The sequence below is a fragment of the Monodon monoceros genome, unplaced genomic scaffold, assembly GCF_005190385.1.
Source record: "Monodon monoceros isolate NGI ecotype Baffin Bay Population unplaced genomic scaffold, NGI_Narwhal_1 Super_Scaffold_8, whole genome shotgun sequence".
NCBI lineage: Eukaryota > Metazoa > Chordata > Mammalia > Artiodactyla > Monodontidae > Monodon > Monodon monoceros.
Genome location: NW_021703785.1, coordinates 8,550,022 through 8,567,290, shown reverse-complemented (window position 1 = coordinate 8,567,290; position 17,269 = coordinate 8,550,022). Strand labels below are relative to the sequence as shown.

At 41.5% G+C, this 17,269-nt stretch overlaps 1 protein-coding gene across 7 annotated transcripts in view; it reads left to right on the top strand.

Moving 5' to 3' along the window:
• Positions 1–17,269, top strand: part of TPP2 (tripeptidyl peptidase 2) — a 68,016-nt gene extending 50,747 nt beyond the window's left edge. For 3 of the 7 annotated variants that reach the window (XM_029210164.1, XM_029210167.1, XM_029210166.1), the window contains 7 exons: positions 790–828; positions 6,149–6,300; positions 7,646–7,742; positions 8,739–8,869; positions 12,082–12,289; positions 14,450–14,569; positions 16,350–17,269. In XM_029210164.1, coding sequence (XP_029065997.1) covers positions 790–828; positions 6,149–6,300; positions 7,646–7,742; positions 8,739–8,869; positions 12,082–12,289; positions 14,450–14,569; positions 16,350–16,439 — 837 coding nt within the window. In that variant the 3' untranslated portion in view covers positions 16,440–17,269. Of the gene's footprint in view, positions 1–789; positions 829–6,148; positions 6,301–7,645; positions 7,743–8,738; positions 8,881–12,081; positions 12,290–14,449; positions 14,570–16,349 lie in introns of those variants that run through there. The other 4 variants (XR_003791724.1, XR_003791725.1, XR_003791726.1 and 1 more) reach the window with 4 other exon arrangements.

Below are 17,269 nucleotides of genomic sequence, written 5' to 3'. Positions count from 1 at the left end.
TTTCATTTTCTGCTATGGGAAATATTGCTGCCTCTGCTATGGGGCTTCAACAGTGAGGCTTCTCATCCAGGTAACTTCTGAAGTGTCCACTGCCTGTGATGAGTAAGACAGAAGAAGCGCATTGTTATTAGAAGTATGCTTTTAGCAATTCAGAGATAGTGCTTCCTGGCTGCATTCTTTAAGAGGCAGTTGTGAAATTAAGTTATAAACAGGTGGGATTGACTATAGTTCTTACTTACCAGGGTAGATTTTCTTGAGAAAACCTAAAGCTACAGAGTTAAATGTAATTCCCAACACGTTGTTTATTTCATCGGATCTCAGCCATGGTGCGTTTCTTGTGGTTCTGGCAGCTGCGAAGGTAACTGTTCCTCTTGCCCCTCTCTGACGTTCCCAGTTCCCTCGAACGATGCTGTTTCTGGCGCGTGGGCGTGTGTGATCGTTGTGACAGCCTTGAAAATCTGACTCTGCGGACCGTCACCTAAATTTAATGTTTTCAGAACTGTTTGGATAACTAATGAATTTTGCTCTACAAACTTTTGAAATAAAAAGCTGAAAAACATTGACCCTTAGGAATAACACATTTGAGTGCATTTTTATTTAAAAAAAAAAAATGAAAGTGGCAGTATTGCTTTCTTTAAAAGCCTGCCATTTTGATGACAGACCTGACCCTTCTAAGTACTGTGACCCATACAGGTGGGACGGAAACTGGCAGAAAAATAGACAGAGGTGGTATCTCCATCCTGTGTAGATTACGCATGATTTCTTACAGAATGTTGTTCTAACTCCCAGGGGCAGTCTGCAGCAAAACGACAAGGAAAATTTAAAAAGGTACTGATTGTCAGTTCTTTAAAAAGATGTCTTAAAGCCTTATTTGCATATTAGTTAAACTTCTTTTTCTGTCACTATTATCTTTTTTTAAAAAATCTCTCCCTTAGTTTCCTTTCTTTCAGTTCTGCAGTATAGTGCTTCTAGCTTATCAGTGTTGACAAACTGCTTTCTTAAAGTTTTTTTTCCCTGCCATAAATTGCTTTAAGACCCCTGGTTTATATGTGTATAGAGAAAATTTTAATGCTATTCATTTCTTACTGCAGGTATGACCAAGTAATAATATTTGAACTTTGGCATATCTAAAATCCTATAGAAAGATGAATGATTTTTTTTAGCTATATATGACAAAACAATTATTTTTGAAGTCTAAAGCCATTCTTAAATTGGATGATTTGATTAATAATGAAATATTATTAAAATATTTAAAGTGAAGTTTTTTTCCTGCTCTTGCATCTTCTTCGTTCTGGAAAGGCAGAGACGAAAAGAGCAATGAGCGTAGCAGAAACAGAAATAAGGACTGTGGCCCCAAATTAAAACTTATACTAAGAGCAGGAGCAGGTTTTAAGACCGTAACTAGTAAATGATGTGACCAGCTTCTCTGCAACTTATTTGACAATCTCTGATTGACTGCTGGAGCCAAATTTAGTTTGAAAATCTGTACTTCAGGTCTAGTTTAGAGAAAGGGATACGTATTCGATGAGCTCTCTGGTGAGGACCTGCTGACATCATTCGTCATCGTAGTGATTTCTCTCCTGCGTGCAGGAAGCACTGCAGGGCAAGAATTAGTGTTTTAAGAAGAAACAAAAGAGAATTCAGTGTTTCTTAATTCATAGTGATGTGAAACTGGGGCCACCATTTTATAATAGATAAAAGGTCTTTATTAAAATGACCTCTAAAATTCTATATGATTATGTAGTGGTAAAGACTTTGTTCAAACAAAATACACCACTGGGGGTTATCTTCCCAGGTAAAGGAATGTCGGCTTCTCTGTAGACCGTATTTCTCAACTGAGCGTCTTTACCCATTTGAAGGCCATGTAAATTCATTTAATGGAATTTAACCAGCATTACAACAAAAACAGAAAATGTCAGTTCATCAGATTCATAAAACTGTAATTTCATTTTATGCACACATTATCTTTGATTCATTTTGAAAATAGCCTGAAAGCCGCTGCTTCAGAGAATGAGGAGCCCACTAGAAAGAAGGTGCGCGTCCCAAAGGCAGAGCTGGGGGTTTTCTTTCTGTTGTACTGTTTGGTGGATCTTCTGGAGTTTTGGTGCCTTTTGTTTGTATTAGATTATTTGAGATAGGAAACTGTCAAATGAATAGGAACGTTATTGTTAATTGACGGTTAGTGAAGCTTCTAGAGCTGGGCATCTGGAGTCACTTCCTCCCATTTCTCCCCATCTTCAGTGTAAGTGCACGTGAAGCTCTTGTTTTAAAAATAATCATTATTATATATAGTTTTATAGTTACATTACAAAATATATAATTTATTGCCTGAACAAAATACCAACTTTGTATACATAATCCTCAATGGATTTGTCCTCTGGGTTTCAGTGACTTTTGAGTTGAATGTGTAGGTTACCCTTTTTAAAGTTCATTGTAATATGAAAGAATATAGTTATTTTTAACATAAATAGCACTCAAATATGACATTGATTTTTTAAATAGCTATTTTAGTTCGTGTAAATGTATTAAAATTTTGAATTTATACTTTTTAATCACTTAAGAGCTAAGGGTGTTATGTTTTGAACCGAAATTTAAATGGTGGTTTGTTAAATAGTTATTGGTTTGGCAGATAGATTTCATTTTCTAAATATTGTTCAATTCAATTCAAACACTGTTGAAATACTTTGTAATAATGGAGTAATTTTTTTCTTAAAAAATATGCTTACTGTTAAGTGTCTGCTATAGAGAGCTTATATCGTAGTATTTCTGCTCTGAAGATTCTTCTTTGACTGTCTTTTAAAATCATAATCAAGATTTCTTATGATTTAATGGTACAAAATCATTTCTGTTAAGTGGACCCTATGCTAAGCCCTTGAGAAGTTGAGGTGTAAAAATACTTACTGACAAAAAGAACAGATGACCATGATAAAATAACTGAAAAATAGGGCTTCCCTGGTGGCGCAGTGGTTGAGAGTCCACCTGCTGATGCAGGGGACACGGGTTCGAGCCCCGGTCCGGGAAGATCCCACATGCCGCGGAGCAGCTGGGCCCGTGAGCCATGGCCGCTGGGCCTGCGCGTCCAGAGCCTGTGCTCCGCAGCGGGAGAGGCCACAACAGTGAGAGGCCCGTGTATCGCAAAAATAAATAAATGAATGAATGAACGAATGAATGAAAAATAACTTCGTTTCTCTTTTGGTTGGAGACTAAAACAACCATGTCCATAATATTTAGTAATAAGAAGTAGCTCTTGTGCTGAAATATTTTATAGGATAATACTGGCCTTTATAATTACTAATTTGGTACAGATTTACTATATAAAATGCTGATTACAAAATCTTGGTTCCCCCCCACCCCCAGGCCATTCATCATTAACTTTCCCAGTCTCTTTTGCATTTTTAGTGATAGTTTATGGTTGCTATTATATATGGTTTCTCTCTATTTGCAGATCTTTGTTAGAGTTCATTGTTAATCATCGATTAAGTTTAATGGATTGTTCATTTTAAATTCAATTCTGTTTTCTCTCTTTACTAAAACATCTTAGCAAATGCCTTACCTCTGAGCCTCAGAGGAAGAATTGCCTCACAACAGAGAGACCTCGCCTCCTGAGGTTTGTCCCTCTCCCTGCTCAGGCGAGGAGGAGGGGACAGCAGGGGGGTGCACACACTGAATGCAGGTGCAGGCACATTCCAGCACACTGGGCGGTACAGGAGCCTGACTGCAAAGGGAGTAGGGCCCTATTAACAGAGTAAATGTTGGAGGCCACTTGCACCTTTAATTCATAGGTGTGTTGTCTCTGCTAAACAGATGACACTGAAGTGGGCTGTTACTGTGAGAACTTGGTGGTCAAGTACCCACTCAAATGTTGCAGACCCTTTTAACTTGGCTTAAGCTCAGGGCAGTGTCCACCTAGCAGAGTAAACCTGGAGAAGGAGCGCAGGATGGGTGGCAGGGACTGGAAGGAAGCCTGCCCACGGGAGGGCTGTTTCCCCTTCCCAGGCTCACACTTCACTGAAGACCTTTGCTTGCAAACTTGCTCCGGACCTCAAGGGAGAGTGGTGCTGAAATGGCTAAAAATGGCTTTCTGTGGTTCTCGTCCATCAGTGGTTTTCTGCGCTTTAAATGGGTTGTACTGAAATGGTGGTTACTATTTCATTAGAGCTCCTACAACAGTAGCTGCTTATATTTACTGTTATATCCCCAAATAAAGTTTAATTGTGAAAATTGTTAAAATGGACATATTTATGTAGTATTTACACCTCAGGGGAAGATGGGGCCAGTACTTGTTTGTGACTCAACCTGTGCAAAGTTTTTTCTGAAATTATGTGAATAGGGCCTTGACAACTTTGATAGTGTAATTTGTTCCAATTTTAGAAACTTTGTTAATTAAAACAAATACAAGATTTTAGTTTAGCAACGTTTTTAATGTAAACCTAAAGACAGAATTTTAGAAATTGTCTTAATAAATAATGATTTAATTAGGGACACCTAGTTATTGTGCCAGAAACGGATCTAGCAACTATAACAGGTGATTTCATTTCCCAGATCCTGCATTACTTTTCACAAGACTCACGTGCTAATAAAATAGACACAAATAGGTGTAGTTACACTTGCTCTCTTTAAAGCAAAACTTCTCAAAAGGACCATCCATACCTGTTTACTTCTCACCTCCCTCTCGGCCTTTACCCTCTGCCCTCCGCCCCCCACCAGCCTCCCCTGCCGCTCTTGCTCTGTCGGCGATCAGCGGCCACTGTGCTGTCAGGTTTGACAGTTACTTCTCCCGCCTGACGCCGCCTTTCAGCTAGCTGTCACTAGCCGCCCACGCTCGATCTTCATGCTGGCTTTTCCCCGGGGCTGCCGTGACCTCAGACTCTCCCTCCACAGTGGAAAGCTTTGGACCATTCCTGGGCTTGCTCTTTTCCCCCTCCCCCACCCCTGCTGGTCTCATTCAGCCCCTCGTCTTAAATACCACCAGCAACCACCATCGGTCCTGTCTTCCCGGGACATCTCATGTCCCTTTATTGCTTCCTTTTCTATAGCCTGTCCTTTAGTTCCAGGCAGTGTCAGGACACCTGGGTCTGTGTCCCAACTTGTTTTCTCTTTTTCCACTTTGGCCTCTATCATCCATTCTCCACGTAGGTAGTATCAACAGTTATTAAAAAAAAAAAAAAAACACCAAAAAACCAAAGTGTTTAATCCATACAGGATCCAGAGTTATTAAACAAAAAGCAAAAATCCTTAATCATGTCACTGCCTTGCATACAGCTCTTCCTGTGGCACCTAGAATAAAACCTGTATTTTTTTACCCGTACTCTGTCAGCCCTGCTTACTTACTGTGGCCGCTGCCCTTTCTCAGAACCTAACCCTGTGCTTGCTGCACACCCCCTCAGGTTTCTGCAGGTGCTCGTCTTGTCCCCGCACATCTCTTCCTCTCCTCGTTCTGGTTATTCAGGTTCATTGAAGTTTATTCCTTGAGATCACTGAGGCTCCATTAGAGTGTTTCCATGACCACTTTGTCTGCATGGGTCCCCCCTTACCCACCAGTCACACTCTATCCCCTTACTCTATTCTGTTGTCTTCGTATCACGTGTCGTTTATTTACCTACACGTTTGTTGGCTGTCTTCCCAGAGGGTGAAAGGCCCTTGTCTGCTTTGTCCCTCACCTCTTTGGAGCTATTACCTTGCACACCGCGGGAGCTCAGTAAGTCCTGTGGATTGAATGAAGAAAGAAATTTCTCTTTAAATTTAATTAGAAAAGCAGATCTTTTCTTTCTTTCTTTAAAATTTAATTATTTTCTCTTCTCAGATGTAAAATGTGAAAGCTCAGTACATTTTTGTAGTCAGTCTGTCAAGTAAAACTAAGAATACCAAATAACACTTAAATGGAGAAAAGTTTGTTCTTATTTCCTTGTTTTAAAGGAGTTATTAGAAGCATTAGCTTTAAAGTTTGGGAGAAAATTACTTTGATCTCAGATTGGAACTTTAGATGTATTTTGGCCCTTAGAATCTGAAATACAGTGTAGTACCGCTCAAGTGCAGCCGATGTTACATGCTGTTCGGCTATTGAAGATTTTTTTTTTTTGAAGATTTTTAAATAAGGAATATTAAGCATGTTAATCTAAGACTGTCTCTCCACGTTCATTTTTCACAGGATGTAATCCCTGTTCATTACTACCTAATATCTCCACCAACAAAGACTAAGAATGGCAGCAAAGACAAAGAAAAAGATTCAGAAAAAGAGAAAGATTTAAAAGAAGAGTTTACTGAAGCATTACGAGATCTTAAAATTCAGTGGATGACAAAGTAAGTTTTAAATGAGTTTTAATCCTCTAAGCGTTTACTTTTATTTTCCCAGTTACAACAATATTGTGTGTGTATGCAAAGGCTGTGTATTCAGAAATGTTAACAGTGGATAGGACTGCAAGTGCTTTTAAATTTTCTTGTAATTATATTTAGTTTTTAATTCCCTTTTGTGATAAGAATTTTTAAAATTTTAATCCTTATTCTGATCTGCTCTTGGAAGAGAATTTTATTGGAAGGTACAAAAAAGAAAATAAATCACTTTTTGCCCCCTTTCCAAAGATAATCATTGTCCTGTTATTATTAGTTGTCTCTGTATTTATACATGTAGCAGGTGAGTGATACTGTGTCCTGGTTTTCCAGTTACTATTTGATTACGAGCAAATTTAAAACAAACCTTTTTAAACCTCTGGAAATGATCCTAAGGACATACAGCAAACGGAGAAACACCTATTTAAGAACATCTACAAAAGTTCAGTAAGAAAAGTGAGACTCTGGTATGTGAGCCAAGGTCACTCTCTTCCCACTCCCAGCTCAGTGAAGCGGAGCCTCCTCCAGACTGGCTGCAGCCAGGACCGCAGGCTCCCCGTCCCCTTGGCTTGGAGGACTCTCCTGCTGGGAGGGGCAGGGGGTTGGCACATGTCGGCCGGCACCCCAGCCCGGCCGGCACCCCAGCCCCGCGGCCTGCTGCTGAGGCCAGGTTCTGGGTGAATTCCGTTGAGAGGCGGGGGCTCTCTCCTGCTCAGCCCCCGCCAGCGACGCAGAGGGTCTGCCAGGTGCTGAGAACGCAGGCCCCGCCGTGGTTTCCTGCCAGGCGGGGCAAACCGCGGCCTCTGCTCTGCTGCTGTTCCTCCCGCCGTGGAGTCAGTAAGAACAGATGTAGTTTCTTCAGCTTCCCCAGCTGGGAACGTGGAACATCTGTCTCTTTGTTCATTCAAGACTTCAGATTCTTCCAAAACAGTGTAAATTTTCCTTCTTTGTAGGTCTTAGGCATTTCTAGATCTTTTAATCTTTCTTAACTGTTTTTGAATGTTTTTTTCCCTCCCGTTGATAAATCTAATTATAGCTGGTATGTAGGAAAGCTGTCGATGCTTACTTTCATCTGACCATCTTATTGAACTCATAAATGAAATAATTTACAGTTTGATTTTTTGTTTTGTTTTGTTTTCTCGGTAGCATATTTATACTGCCTGCAAATAAACACAGTCTTTGTCAGTAATTATATTTCAGATTGGTACCTTAGGTTATTGACTGGAACTTCAAAACAATGTAAAGTAATAGGAAAGACAAATTATTTTCTTTCTAAAAGAACTGAAATAATGACTGTTTCTCTTTCTTACATATGTAGGCTGGATTCTAGTGACATTTATAATGAATTGAAGGAAACATACCCTAATTATCTCCCTCTGTACGTTGCACGACTTCATCAGTTGGATGCTGAAAAGGTTGGGCGTGTTCGATTTTACTCTGAGTCTCTTATTTTGTTTGCAGTATTAGATGAGGTTTGCCTTTGGAATAAGGGGGCAGTCTTTGTCTTCTCTTCTTGCCGACTGAAAACGTGTCACCTCAGATTGAATGTTCTGTTGAGCTATTTTCATTAAGCTGACTCAGGACTCACGTTTGGTCAGTGGGAGGAGAAGTAGATAGGAAACCCTAAGGGTGGCTTTTCTGACCTTGACCTGAAGAGCTGGGAGCAGAAGGCCGTGGTCATGGCCTGCTGGAGTCTCAGGCGCCTGCAGCAAAAGCGGAGCTCCTCTGCACTACCTTGGTTAACTTCGTTTCTGATTTCTGAGAATTGGCTGTGTAGCTCCCAGCTGTCCTCAGTGGACCAGCTCTCACTGGGAGTCCTGGCTGTAGAAAGTGCTTGTGGCCATAACCAATCAAGAGTCACCAAGGGTTGAGTGTGAGCCCGCAGGCCCTGTGAGGAGCTGGACTGCTGTGGACGCCAGGACAGCCCGGGGCCTGTAGTGAGACTCTGTTGCTTCTGTTCCTGTTTACTCTCATTTCGGAGGTTTCAGTAATAAATTAGAATTTGTCTCATCAGCTGGTGCTTTTTTTACTTCTGTTTTCATGTGCTGTGGGACGGGGGTAACATAGCTGATCACGTTTCTGAACTTTTAAGTTACCCAAGGAAAGAGCTGCCTCTGTAGAAAACAGTTTATATTTCTGTGAACTTCGTTATCTTGCGTATTACTCCGTTCAGCGCCAGTGGGGGGTGTAGGGTAGGTATTTTCCCGTCTGAGCTCAGTTTTCTAGAGATGCTGACCGTCGTAAAGGTCACACCAGGAGCTAGTGCGGAGCCCCTGGGCTGGACAGCCTACCTGGTCCCACACCACGGGAGTCCTAACTCTCACGGGCATGACCGACAGAAGTGAAATGCGTCAGGAGGCTCATGGATACATCCATTTTTTTCTTATTTCTTCTTTTTTCTTCCTCCCCAGGAACGAATGAAAAGGCTTAATGAAATTGTCGAAGCTGCAAATGCTGTTATTTCTCATATAGATCAAACGGCCCTAGCAGTTTATATTGCGATGAAGACTGACCCCAGGCCCGATGCAGCTATTATAAAAAAGTACCTAACCAGTAAATACTCTTTCTTGCATCTCATTTCTTAGTTACTTTTTTTAATTATTGAAAATATCCTTCTTTTCTGGTATTTTTTATATCCTTATCATTGGAGTTACCGATTTGGGGATACTCCATCCTTAAATATCTTATAGTAATTTTCTCCAGTCGTTTAAGATTAAGCAAAAGAAAAGTCGTTTGCTTCCTCCACCATCAGGTGCTGTCATGGTGGAGAGATTTGAGTGGCTGTGATCAAGCAGTCCAGCCATTTGGGGGATATGTGTGAACTGGACACATGGAGAAGGAAGCACAGAGCACCCTGTAAAATTAATTTTTCAAGTGTTGATTGACCAATAGCATGACAGGCTCCAAATTTAGTTTATATGCTTATTAGTAAAGTGATAAGAAATCACATTGGGTTAAAGCCATTATCTGGCAACTTCAGTTTATGAAACTGGGTTTACAGTACTACTGGAGAACAAGGGTGGGGGGATTATACTTTAGCTTTAGGAAACTCTAACGTGATGTGTACAACAGACGCGTAGCTGGGTTTATGCGTTTGTAAGGCTCCATCCGTGCGAGAGTGTGGTTTCCGCTTGCTGGTGTGACGGTCCGGCGGCTTTCCCGTTCACCCTTCCACGAACTCCTACCATCATCTCCTGATAACACTCCCACACTCCCAGTACCAGTCTCCCCTCTGTCACTTTGGTTTATTTCCAACCCTGGGGGTCCTTAACTTACAAGGGTAGAAGTTTCCTCCTCTTAGCGTTATTGTAACTAATAATAAACTGAAACCGTGCAGGCTGCCTGAAAATATGGTAGTTTCCCTTAAAGATTCCATCTGCTTCAGTCAGAATTTTTTTTATATACATACAAAACGCTTGATTTTAAACTGCTAGAACTCTTGACCTTGCATCGTTTATACTGGTCCTAACGAGTCTTACAAGCAGCAGTGTTCAAGCGGAATAAAATTTGTTCAAAATAGGTTTTTGGCCATTGTCAGCACCCTTTCACACTTTCCAAAGGAACCTTCTCGAAACATTGCTGTTTTATAGTTGCTAATAATAATAGTGGATGGTGCAGCCACCATTTATGAAATGCCAGTTATATACAAATGCCAGTTATATGCATTATGAAATGCCAGTTATATATATTATGAAATGCCAGTTATATACAAAGGATTATATGGGGCATGGATTTCTCATTTCCAGCTGCTTTCGCTTAAGTCACTCGTTTCAAAAATTGCAAGACGGCCATTTTGTAATCTTAAAAATATTAACTTTTTGTAGGGGATCTAAGTTTTAATTAAACTGCAGTTTACTTAGTCCACTAAAGTATCTAATTGAAGTTACTTCCTAAAATGTAGCTATTGCCACCTTGATCAGTCCCTAACTAACTTTGATTCAGAGAGATTTATTGACCGAGCACTGTATGTAGCGCCACTGAGAGGGATGTAAAAAAAAAATGAACAAGACACTCTCTACTCTTAGGAAACATACAGCCTAATACAGAAGATGATAATTGCTGGATGGAATGTGATTAACAGTTATAATAAGTATTTTAAACTGTGAAAGCCCATGGGAAGGAGAGCAGGGAAACCATCATGGATTAATAGGTATTTAATCCGAGCAGGTCAGTTCAAAGTTAGAAGAGGGTAGGAAGAGAACATTCCAGATATGTGGAATTTAGGTTATTGGATCAGAGAATGCGGAAATAGAAAGGGGTCTTAAAGGTGATTCAATCCAGGTCTGGCGAGTCCAGCACACCTGTCACCCCAGCTCGCCCTCCAAGCTCTGCATCCTGCAGCCCTCCTCTGGGCAGCCAGGACAGTCAGTCGGGATGCCGTAGGTGAGTGGATATCCAGACCTGCCCTCCCTGCCCAGTTGTGTTCCACGGCCCCCGTTCTCCCTCACAACGTGGAGATAACGCTTGACTGCTGAGGCTGCTGTAGAGCATGAGTGAAGTACTGCCGAGACATTTCAGGTGCCGCCTGGCATCTAAGAAGAGGTGATGGGGTAAGGAGGGACTCAGTAAATGAAAGCCCGTCCATCATTCTGTTCTTAAGTCCACAGTGACCAAGCACTTCAAGTCCCCAGAAACGCTTCCCAGGAAAGAGAGTGAGAGTTGGCTCTTTTAAACTTTGAAACTCTTTGCTCATAAACTCTTGGGCATCTTTTAGGCATAATTTCACCTGCATTGCAAATGTATTAAGGTGGGTAACTTAGGTTGTAGCAGGTTATTGGCGTTGTGTTGGGGTTTTTTTTCCTCTTCTTCTTATTTTAATTGTCTTTTGTACAAATTGTTGTTGATTTTACAGTCCCAGCGGATTTCATAGGCGGCACGTTTCACTCTGGGTCCTTCAGAATCATGCTTACCGGTAGACAGTTTGTTCATCCCATATCTGAGTGCCTCCTGGTCATCTTCTCAGCACTTGTAATCCTCGTCTTTAGACGTATCTGACAGGAGTTGGGCAGGATGCGTCAAATAAGCATTGGAGGGGCCAGTACTGTCCCAGGAGTGTAGGCTGTTACTGTATTTCATTCAGCAGCAATTTACTGAGTGTCTGTTCCGTGCCAGGCATTGTTCTGGGCATTGGAACACATCAGAAACAAAGCTGCCTGCCTGGAGCAAGGCAGGTGGCCCCGGCGATTAAGAGCAGGGGTTCCAGGACCAGCCGCAGAGCTCGGAGTCCTGGATCTGCCGCTCCCTAACTGTGGGACCTTGAACAGATCGCCTGATCTCTCTGTGCCTCGATTTCCTCCTTTGCAAAATAGAGGCAACTGATGGTCTCTTGCTCATAGAGTTATTTTGAGTATAAATGAGTTAATGTGTTAAAATGCTAGAGTAAGCCTTGTATTCCTTTGCTCTGTGTATGCGTGACAGTTCACCACTGCACAAGTATGTAACGACTGACATAAGAAGTTGAAACACTTAGAAGATACTGTTCTAAGAGTTTCTTAGCTGACAGAATTGATCCAACAGTCTTTCCCCTCTGTTGCGCATGGCATGCTGTTTCAACCGATTACAGCGATCCTAACTCATTTAATCTGTGTGTGGAAGAGTGGCTCATGTGTTGCGCAATGCAGATGTCTCTCCATGGCTACACCACATTCCTGCATTGTAAATCTTAGGCAGAGAAGGCATGAGGTTAATTTCGGGTGAGGCTGTACTTCTAAAGATGCTCTCCTGATCTGTGGAATGTGTTGGTTTGGCACACAGTGACATGGACAAGCAGAAGTCGACGCTCGTAGATGCCCTGTGTAGGAAAGGCTGTGCCCTGGCCGACCACCTTCTCCAGACCCGGGAGGAGGACGGGGCTGCATCAGGCGACCTGGAAGGGAGAGAGGAGGAGGGAGAGAGCGCCCTGGATTCTCTGACGGAAACTTTCTGGGAAGCTACAAAATGGACTGATCTTTTCGACAGTAAGGTACCCTTTCGCCTTCTTGTTTCGCTGCAGTTCTTGGGGGTGCATCCCAGATCCCTTGTGCCCAGCGGGCCCGGCCAGAGAGGATGAGGATAAATGGAATGAGGCTGAGCTGGGCTCCGAAGAAGATGAGGTGCTTAGCGAGGCCTCCCTGGTCTTCCCGGCTTTGAAACCACTTGACCGTTGTTTGGTTCTGTCCGCACAGTGGCTGGTGGACCACGCTAGCTGGGGAAACAGTTGGAGAGCGTGTGTGGCGGGCTTTTGGTTAAGCCATTTATGTATCAGCTAAAATTAAGGGCATCTGAAAGCTGTCTTCGTACCTTCCCACACCTGTCCCTGTGCTCATTTGTCAGGGATGGAGATGGCGGTATTCTGGTTAGTTTAGATATTTGTTATTTCTCTCCAAACTCTTTAACTTCTAAATAACTATCATCTTGATTTGTACCTGATCAGTTTTTAAAGCCCAGTGTAGAAAAAGTAACATTGATGAGCTTTTTGGGTTTAGATTATAAAAACATGTAAAATGCCTCCTAGCTCTCTACTATAATTCTTAACAGTAGAGATTATATAGCTACAGGTATTTGCCAGTCTTCCTTTCTTCTGGACATAAAGGAAGAAAAAAGGAAATGTAATCAGTGGAATTCTTCTTCCAGCACAAACTGTGGCGGTTTTTTAGGAGACAGGTGCTTGTTTTCAAGATTAACTATGGTGATCGGTAGTAAAGACTTCTGAAGTAGGAGAAAATTCTTCCTATCTGCTTCAGGTTGTTCCACCTCAGTTCAGTAGTGCTTTTATAGAAGGAACTCAGTAATGTTCCAGAAACTGAAGGAAGCAGCACCAGAGGTTAAGAATTTGGATCTGAAATCAGGCCCCTGGAGCTTGGATTCTGCCCCTGCCCCTTTGACCTGTGTCACCGTAGGTGGGTGACCGAATGCTCATGTGGGGCTGTGGTGCTGCGTACCATGGGATTTTATGAATGAGTATCACGTACCTGGAAGGACGTCAGCAATACTTGCTGTTACTACTAACAAAGTTATCTCGTGTCTGCTGTGTGCCAGACACTGCGCTCGCTGCTGGGAAGAAGATGAATAAGAGCCTGGTGCGGCATCAAGTCGGTAGACACTTGATGAGTATCACAATAAACCTGTTATAAAGAATTCTCTTCTTGCCGCAGCGCTCTTATGTTAGGGGTGTGCATTGTATCACCTGTCTGTTTACTGTGTCTGTAGCAACAGTTGTTGAACCCTTTCCTTGTCTCTAGAATACAGGTAAGTGTGACAGGATTCCTTTCTTTGAGGACATGCTGCACATTCTAAAAGTGGAGACTAAAGATATAAACAAATGGCTTATGAGTATTTTTGACAAATGCAGTAATTAAAGGTAGAAAACTTGGACAAAAGGAAGCAGTTGAAAGTAAGAACATGTTTATATAATATGACACTTCATTTGTTTACTTTTATCCTCTTTCGCAATTTTGGTGATTTATAGTGACTGTAGTTTTGTACGTCTAACTTGCAATTTTGTCGTCACTTACGTTAGCTCTGCTTTCTTTTGCATAGAGGTATTTTGGTATGGATTCCAACAGCTAGTGATTTATCATAATAGCTTTCTTTCCCCAAATAGATTATCTGTTCTGTGGGATACCCAGCTCTTTTAAAGATGTTAATTGTTGTTTTAAAAAGTTGTTAAAATTTACTTGATGTAACATGTTCATTTGAAAAGCTACACTTCTGTTAAAGCCTCAATTCTTTCATTATTTTTCTTTATTATTTTTTCTTTGATTTTTATTTATTTACTTTTGGCTGCGTTGGGTCTTTGTTGCTGCACGCGGGCCTTCTCTAGTTGCGCCGAGCGGGGGCCACTCTTCGTTGCGGTGTGCAGGCTTCTCATCGCGGTGGCTTCTCTCGTTGCGGAGCACGGGCTCTAGGCGCACAGGCTTCAGTAGTTGTGGCACCCAGGCTCAGTAGTTGTGGCGCACGGGCTTAGTTGCTCCGCAGCATGTGGGATCTTCCCGGACCAGGGATCGAACCCGTGTCCCCTGCATCGGCAGGTGGATTCTTAACCACTGCGCCACCAGGGAAGTCCAGTTCTTTCATTATTAAAGCAATATGCCTTAAATTGTAAATATTTTGTAGATGAGCTGTATCTTGTTTTACGTTGTAGGTTTTGACATTTGCATACAAGCATGCCTTCGTAAATAAAATGTATGGGAGAGGCCTTAAATTTGCAACTAAACTTGTGGAAGAAAAACCAACAAAAGAAAACTGGAAAAATTGTATTCAAGTAAGTGATATTAAAATTGCCACTGTTGGGTATCATTTCAATATTGTAGAGTGACAAGATAGTTAGAAAGCCTTACGGTAGTGATAAAACAGTACCAGCTTTATCGTGACTAATTATTAGTCTAATTAACATAATGTGAACTATAAAATAAATGCATGAAAGGTAGTCAGTAAGCTGTTTAAATTTTTAAAACATTTTTCACTCCTGTCCAGAAAACCTATATTTTTAGCTTCTAGTGTTTTCAACATAGGCAAAATGCATTGCATATTTTGTGTAGTTAGAAGACAGGTTTCCTTTATGAAGGAAGCGGATGATTTCGTTTAAATACGTGTTGGCTCAGTTCTAAAACGGTTGAACTTCTAGAGTTTATGTTTGATTTTATTCTTCATTTGACACGATAGGCCATTTTTTATTTTACCATGTATTATATGCAGGGAAGTTCTGTGGTTGAGCTCTCTGCACAAATTAAGTGTCAACTGTAAGAACTCACTGAACCCCACAGAAATTGTTTCAGCCTAGCCTTGTCTTTGTACACGTATAGTTGGTTTATGCTTAAAGGGTATATGGAGGTTGGGGTACGCTGGTCCTGCCAAAGGCGGCCGAGGGTCTGGTCTTCATATTGAAGGTATTCTTTGGATGTAAAACTCACCTGTAGGTTCCTGGGGCAATTTCTGGTAATTAGAGTAAACTATAGGTTATCTTTACTCTCAGACCTTTTCTGTCAGTTGAAATTGTAAGACATTTCAAATTCACTTCTTCAGATCTTTGAGGAGGTTGAGAGAGCTCTTTCTGGAACTTAATGTCTTCTCATCATGTAGGCTGTGAACTGAGCTCTTACATTTGTGAAGCCCGCGATCCACCCAGATGCTCACACCAGGGGATGTTTCATAACTTGTCTCCCCTCCACTCTGCTCGCCTGCTGTCTGTTCTCCACACAGCAGCCGGAAAAGATGGCTTTAGACCCCTCCTGGTGAAGCTCCGTCACATTTAGAGTAAAATCCAAACTCCTCCCCGTGGCCTGTAAGGCCCGTGTGGTCCGGCCCCTGCCAGCGGCCTCTCCAGCTGCATCTCATATCACACTCCCACGTCCTCACTCTGCTTCTGCCGTCCTAGCCTCCTCTCTGCTTGGCTGACACAGTGCACCCTTTCCCTCTCGAGGACCCAGCTCTTCCAGCTGCATGGAGAGCTCTTCCCCAGATTTTCACAGAGTAGGTTTCTTCTTGTCACTCAGATTTCAGCTTAAGTGTCACCTCCTCAGAGATCCCTTTCTTGACCATCTCACTTCCCAGTCTGTTTTATAGCAAGTTTTATTTTTACTATATACCTGATACATTTCTTATTATTTACTTATTTATTATCTGTTCATTAGCTTGCTGACTTTCTGTTTGGCTTTCCTGCATAGAACTTAAGTTTCCTGAAGGTGGGAAGTGAGTTTGTTCAGTGCTTTTTCCTAATGCCTAGAACAGTGTTTGACTACCGTAGGCACTCAGGAAGAGTGAGGGAAAGGAAACTAGGGTGGTCGGAAGGAAAGGAGCCAGTCATGTCAAGTCGATGGGAAGCCAGGAGGACAGAGGGAGGGAAGGCAGGAGGGTTGGCAGGGGTGATGATAATCGCCAGGATAGGCGGGTCGGGCGGAAGGAAGGAAGGTTGTGGGTGAGTTGATGGAAGGAAAGTTCTACCTGCTGCTTCTTTATTACGACTAAATATTTAATACAGAATTTACCCTAAATGCTGAGCCTGAAACATCTGTTCTTTAATAATTGTGTGTGTTTTATTACAGCTGATGAAGCTGCTTGGATGGACCCACTGTGCGTCTTTTACCGAAAACTGGCTCCCCATCATGTATCCTCCTGATTACTGTGTATTCTAACATAGGAACCAAGACTTTAAATTTTAAAAAAGAAAGTTTTATAGTGAATGGATATAAAAACAAATTTGTGGCATTTTTAGTCTAATGCATGTTTTCATCTGCTATCAAATACTGATTATTAAAATGATGTGTATTTATCAGAGAATTTGCTGGCGTGTGGCTTAATACATGTAAATCTAGACCTCTGACATCATGGTGTTTTCTTAATGCCTCACATTGCTGGCAGCGGGCTGTGCCCTGGCTGCCAGCACCAAGGACTTTCAGTTGGGCTGCAGCTGTTACATGCATGAGAGGTTTTGAACAGTAACTTTTAACTGCAAACCTATAAAATTCTATTTTTTATTTTATAAATGAACAGGGTTTTAACATGCGCGACTTTAATTTTTTTCAATTGTATGAAGGCCTTAAAAAAGCTACATTAAGCGTAGCTAGAATTATTTATTAGACTAAAAAGTAACAGAACTTCATTTCCAGATTTTTTTTTTTTTTTTTTTGGCAAACGTTTACATTCAATTAGGGGGAGAAAATAAAACCGGCACAAATAAATTTGTGGCAAACGCTGGAGCATAACTGCTTCAATCAGTCTTCATCTTGGAGTTATTTCAGGCCAATCATTTTTAACATCTTCTTGACGTGCAGAGCATCAGAATGAGCTAATAATACATGTATAAGTGCCAGACAGCTTAAATCTGTATCAGGTATTGTAAAGATACATATATGGTATGTTTATTAAAGTTGAAATAATGTAAACACGTGAATAGATGTGCAAACCCAAGATCGCAGTACACCATATGCACTCTCATACCTTAATTTTTTTATAAATAATAAAA